The following is a 6,426-nucleotide window of genomic DNA, read 5'->3' as shown; positions in this document are numbered from 1 at the left end:
TGACGATCATGTTAACGGTTTGATCATGTGTTTTTGCTTTGAACATAGAGTTCACTGCCATAAGATTATTGGATTGACTAGGGTGAGCCAGACACCATATACCGAGTTGTCATTGCATACATGCTTTAAGCCGGAGTTTCTTGTTGTGACAATATATTAAATATCAAGTTTAAACATATATAAACTATTTGTAAGTGTTGTAAAATTATGCATGTCAGTCGAATATTTTGAAGTGTCAGTGGCACAAAAAAAAAATGCTAGACGTGCATTTCTATATATACATACTTCTACTTAAACTTATATAAATTTACTTATGTATGCTGGCTTGTTTACTTGTAGATAAATATAAGAAAGTAAAACTACACACAAATTTACATATAAAACCAAATTTATGTTTAAGTTTTTTTTTTAACTTCACATTTGTAAATTCAAAAAGCTTTCTCCAAAACTTACATCAAGGGCACACTTGTTCTTTGTGTGTGTGTGTGTGTGTGTGTTTTGGGGTTTGGAAGGGGGGGGGGTGTTGATTAAAAGTGAATAAAGCCTTTGTAACTCTTAGAATAGCAAAGCCAAACCAATTAAGAAAAGTATCCTCAATGGAATCGAGATAGGGAGACTATGCTTGAGGGTATTAGAGGTGTGGAGAAGTGGGTGTGAGAAAAAAGGGCTCCTGTGAGGAGGGGGATTGTGAGAAGTCAACGGTGATGGTGAGCCTTCTGCCTTTTCAACAAGTAGTTCAGAGATAAGAGAGTTCTTGCATTCATGAATTCCTTTCAAGGCCATTGGACCCAAAGCTTTGTGAAAGCAAAGGTTTGTATTGTCATTTACATGTAGATGTTGGCCGAGGCGCCACACAAAGTCGCGAGAGAATGGCAAGGTGCCCGCCAATCTATTGTGAGACAATCTTAACTCGCCCAGTTCTTCAAGATTGGCAAGACTTATGGGAATGGCCCCTGTGAGCTTATTATTGTCCATCCTCAACACCTTGAGCTTGCCCATCATATAAAAAATGTCCGGAATTTCTCCCACAAGCCCACTTGACGTCATCACCAAGACTTCTAATTGTGCCAAGTGTTGGAATGTGACTGGGATCTCTGACCCCAGCTGGCCGGCATTGTCAAGGATGAGGGCTTGAAGGCTGCCGAGCTGGCCGAGCTGAGGTGGCAAGGAGCCTTCAAAGGAGTTGAAGCTAAGGTCTAAAAGTAGCAAGTTTTGCAAGGATTGAAAACCGAGGCTGGGAAGAATCCCGGTGAAATTATTATGACCCAAGTCTAGTTTTTTGAGGCTGGTCATTTGAGAGATTATGTTGTCAAGGAGGAGACCTTGGAGTCCATTAAAGCTCAAATCAAGGACTCTAAGAGAGGTTAATTGAGATAAAGAGAAGGGAAGCGCGGCAGAGAGCTGGTTACGGCTGAGGTCAAGAAGGAGAAGGTTATGGAGGAGACCAAGGGACGGGGGTATGGGAGAGGACAGAGAATTGCCATGGAGGTCAAGGGTATGCAGGTTGGTGAGGTTGGATAGCAGGGATTCTGGGATGGCGCCAACATGGCCGTTCTGGCGAAGGACCAGAACCTCTAGCGACGGACCCAGCGAGGCGATGGCCTCTGCTGGGATGGGCTGCGGGTTTGCGGTGCAGCATTTGTAAAAGAACAGCCGACGGAGGTGCGAGAGACGTGCGATGGCAGGCGAGATGAAGGCGTGCTTGTTGCAGATAGGAAAGGCGGTGTCGTCGGAAAGGACGCCGAATGATAGCGAAGTGATGTGCAGCGTGCTGTTGGCGTCCGGCGGGGAGCATTCGATGCCATGCCAGCGGCCCTTGCAAACGTCGGGGATGTGGACAGCCCAGCCGTTTCCGGTTGCGGCCATGATGTCGTAGACGGCCTGCAGCTCATCTGGGTCTGTGCGGGACACAGCGGTGGCCCGGGCTGCTAACCAGAAGGTGGCCATTAAAGCTAGCAGAACATTGATTGGCATCAGGTGAGCATGGGATATTCTGCAGGCAGGCTGTGCATTTGATGAGTAGTAGGCCGGTTGCGGGTTGCTGTTTTATAGTTCAGAGTGAACTCGGCAGCTGCTGCCTGCAAGGGAAGTAGCGCGCAACTGACGAGAGTGAGAGTGAGAGTGATCAGGTGTAGAGATATCTGCCTTCCCGCGTGAACATGGTTATTGCTGTTCCTCAATGATATGCCCATCATCCGCCCTCTCCTCACGCTTCCCTTGTGAACCTCTTTAACATTCTCTTTCCATACACGCTTGTGCCTTACTCATGTCCAGAGTGGAAGAGAGTGACATCCCCTCTGACGCTTTACCTCTATCCCTTGCATACGAGAAACTTTAGAGGTAAATTGACAAGGCTTTTATTGAAGGCTTTCTCACCTTCAAACTAAAGATTTAGGCGTAAAACTCACAATTTGGAGGTGGGTTGACGCTGAACCTAGGCTTTTATAGGGTCTCTCTTAATGCAGAAAATTGTTGAACATGGCAATGGTCATAGTTCTTGGCTCACCATCATTTCATGCTTCTTATGGCAGGCTCTAAGTGGAAGTTTCATCATACACCTTGCGTAGGAGGCAAAACAAAGGTGATCATTGATGCAACCATCGAACATAGGGACTGCACCAAAATTGGGAGCATCGTATCGGAAGCTCATACCATCCCGCAAGCAAAACAAACTCTCTTCGTTCAAAGTGGGTCTACAAAAAAGGTCACATCTGCACACACAAAAAAACAACCCAACCAGCATCGACTGTTGTCAGAGATAGCAAGACATATATTAATTGACAAATACGATGAGATTTTTTGGCTTGTACACACACTAGCCATTCTTGTTGTTATGACTAGCAATTATGTTCATTGATTGAATTAGGTGGAGTAGCAAGAGTGACTAGAGCCTCTCCGAGGTTTGCAACGAAAGACAGCAAGAAAAGTGCATTGTCCAATAATGGTGTGTTAGCTTGGCTAATATCAAATCATCTGTAATTCATTATTCTTTTATGTGTCCATGTCATTAACAGTGATCTTGTATCTTTTAAATGGGGATGCAAAGGGATCAGACACTATAGCAAATGGTCCAAACACTAATTAAGTTGGACACAATGGTTGAATATCTTGCTCCGGAGAAGTGAAGGTCTCCAAGAAAAAGTACAACCATAGAGCTAGTAGAGCCCTCTAGCCACCCTTGCAAGCCTTATGCGTGCAAGAAGTTGTGAACCAACCTTAGCTTTGGTGATGCATTTTTGTAATATAAGTTGTTTTATGTAGCATATTTTGGAATGAGAAGCACCTCTCTTCTTGTGATGGTCATCTCAAGTTGTTCTCTCATGCAACTTAATGTGTGTTTTGAACATATTCCATGTGCATGTGATCCAAAAATTCCCAGGCAAAAGGCGCTTTAATATTGTCTATTCAAGAGACAGAATCAAGAGGGATCTTCCTAAAATTGACCATCCATGCTGATTTTGGGAACTAAATCAATCAAAAATACCATCTATTCTATCGGATGCAAATGGTGTCTTAATGCACATTTACACTATCTTGGATGATCCATATGCAGTCCCAAACCTTGAAGCGACTATCTTTCGAAGAGTTGAGAACCCGACAAGTGTTTACAAGCTTTGATGCTGGTCATGTCTTGTGTGTTAGAGTGTTGCAATTTAAATTTTCATGTCCACGTCCTTACTTGCAAGATTTTGTTTATGTTTATGACGGAATCAAGTTTTTTTATGGCTTGCCACGTGGGCAAATGTATACATTTGAACCTTCGTAATGCACAAAACCTGGAGCAAAGATTGTAGACATGCTTCAAAGAGGTAATGCTTGTTTTAAGTAAGTGGGCTGGTCAAGGGCTATGGAAGTGGAAAAGTCTCAGTATCGTCTCAGTAGAGTATACACTCCTAAGTGACAAGTCGGTGTTCTTCAAGGAATAGCATGCCTTCTTTGAGATGCACCAAGAGTATCATGAAAGCGATGTCCTGTTCATAGATGATGGCTGGTACAAGTGTATGTACAATAGGAAGGGCACATACATCATCATGCCTAAAATTACAAAGCAACCTACATAATACATGGATGCCACATTGGGCATAGGACTAGTATAAAGGTGAAGACCGACTTGAATTTGTGCAGAGTTGGAAGGGACCAAAGAAAGCAAGGGAGGATAACATTATGGATAATATTGTCATCCATAATATTGTTGATGTGGGACAGTTTAGGATTTCCTACATGTCCTTAGGCATGTACAAGAGCTAGAACAATTATTTTTTTGGCCCCACATGGCACCTTATGCATTATATAAAATTGACCATAGGTTTGTTTACACAAAAGAAACCCAAAATTTTCCAAAATGCTCTTTGAATTCTCCAAATTTCCACATTTCTATAAAAACCGCTTCTTTAAAAAAAAATCCATTGGGAATTTCCACAAGTTTTTTATGTATTTTGGTTTTTTTTTCCTTTTTTGTAATACATAAATGCTTACGTGTGTGTGTTGGGGGGATGTATGTGTGTGTATATGTGTGTGTGTGTGTACACACACACACTCAAACATGCACATTTTCTTGCACCAACACTTACTCATATGTACTCTCCTGTCTATCTTCCTCGATCACACTCACTCTCACACATGCTCTCTCTCTCTCTCTCTCCCTCTCCCCAAAAAAAAAGAGGCTTTAACTCTTGGCATTACATTAAATCTACACAAATGCACTCTCTATCTTCCTCGATCACACACACTCACACATGCTCTCTCTCTCTCTCTCTCTCTCTCTCTCTCTCTCTCTCTCTCTCTCTCTCTCTCTCTCTCTCTCTCTCTCTCTCTCTCTATAAAGCAAGGCTTTTAACCCTTTGCATTACATAAAATTAACCATAGGTCCATATACAAGAGATATGGGAAAAACCCTGAAAGAAATACACTAAGATCACGGGGAAGAATCCTAAACCAAACCATAAGTTACATCTAGGGATAAAGTAATCAAGGAATGAAAGTAGTCATCTAGCTTGCGGTAATCCTACACAAGTTTACCAAAGCTCTATCCACCTCAAGTGCTATAGTGAAAACCAAAAACCTATAGTGATATATATTTGAGTATATAAAGCATTCGTTGTACAAACCTCCTGTAGCAGCACACAAAAACCAAAGTACTATAAAACCCCTAGATCTTGCCTCCAAAATCATCCATGTGCACTCTAACATCTCCTACACACCTTGGCAGAAAACCTCTCAGGTTTAATATGAGCCATCCTTTGTATCATGATATGCCAATGGTAGCTCGTGGTATCATAATCATTGGCAAAATTAAAGCAAAATAAAAGAAGAAATCCTTCCTAAAAGGAGTCTTGGTTATGCTAGAGTTCTTTATGTGGCACTAGCTAAAGAAGACAAACTGCCACCACAGATGGTGTTTCCACAAATATCCCCATGAGGTAGAAGGTGAAAAAGGGTTGTCCCATGGCTGACAATTTCCCCATGTTCCCCCTCTTCCTCCCAATGCACTACTCATGAAGAAATAGTTCTTACAAGTTGCAAGAGATATGCTCATAATGTACTCAATAATGCTTGAGTTTGCAATGCCACTTATGATGAAATTTTGAAGAGACTTCAGCCCCTTGATTGAAGATGGAGCAAGACTCACTTTGTAGTATCTAATGCTCAATAGGTTGAGTACAAGAAAGCAAGGGATTGCCCTCGATCCAAATGATCTCTTTGTGGATGGACATATCATTTAAAGGTTCTTTGCAAGAGCTCAATTCTTTCCTATCCTGTTGATATCTATTTGGTGTCAAATACATGGTCCAAATAGGGCTCTTCCAATTGTCGGGCGTCCGAACTTCCTTTAATCCCAACACTCATCCAATGCATAGGCTGGAAGCTTTACATGAAGATTTGTAAGAGAGGCCCCTACACACAAAATGGCAAAATAAATGTAGAAGTGGTATGGAGACGTGAAGCAAGCATTGGCTGCCTTGGAGCCAAAGGATATCTTACCTATGAAAATACAAAATGACAAGCTTGCCAGAATTCAAAGCCACATGGAGCAACTGGAAAATATTGATATAAAAAAGAAAGGCAAAGGTCTCATTTGTAAGAACAATAGGCTCAAGTGATAAGGAAGCCTTTATGGCTAGCTTAGCACACCTAGTCCAGCCACCAAAACCCACTATCATTGCTGCAATGTCACTCTCTCTTCCTCTCCATTTGTGTCTCATCCCAAATTGTATGCATTTATGGTTTTAAAGATATGCACGTTTGTCTATTTTGTTGCTTGTAGGCATGCTATTTGTTTGTTTATGAGGTCACCTTACATCCACCTATTGCAATGGTATCAAAGTTGTGACCACACTCTTGGGCATAAAGTAGTCATGGCTATGGAGACTTTTGCCTACAATAGTGGAATACATGTAAGAAGAAGGAGAAAGAGAATTTATTTTT

The 6,426-nt window shown here is 41.9% G+C and overlaps 1 protein-coding gene across 1 annotated transcript; it reads right to left on the bottom strand.

Annotated features, from left to right (window-relative positions):
- Nucleotides 1–402: 402 nt before the first annotated feature.
- Nucleotides 403–2,191, bottom strand: LOC147444797 (uncharacterized). Its single transcript, XM_086527944.1, has one exon. It carries the CDS (start codon nucleotides 1,972–1,974, stop codon nucleotides 556–558), a length of 1,419 nt encoding a protein of 472 aa, XP_086384070.1. The 5' UTR covers nucleotides 1,975–2,191; the 3' UTR covers nucleotides 403–555.
- Between the last annotated feature and the right edge of the window lie 4,235 nt (nucleotides 2,192–6,426).

Source organism: Adiantum capillus-veneris, chromosome 13 (assembly GCF_014529385.1).
Source record: "Adiantum capillus-veneris isolate H3 chromosome 13, ASM1452938v2, whole genome shotgun sequence".
Lineage (NCBI taxonomy): Eukaryota > Viridiplantae > Streptophyta > Polypodiopsida > Polypodiales > Pteridaceae > Adiantum > Adiantum capillus-veneris.
This window is presented reverse-complemented; position numbering and strand designations above follow the sequence as displayed.

Coding starts and splice junctions, on each gene's coding strand:
- LOC147444797 (XM_086527944.1), bottom strand. CDS start 1,974: ATGCCAATCAATGTTCTGCTAGCTTTAATGGCCACCTTCTGGTTAGCA.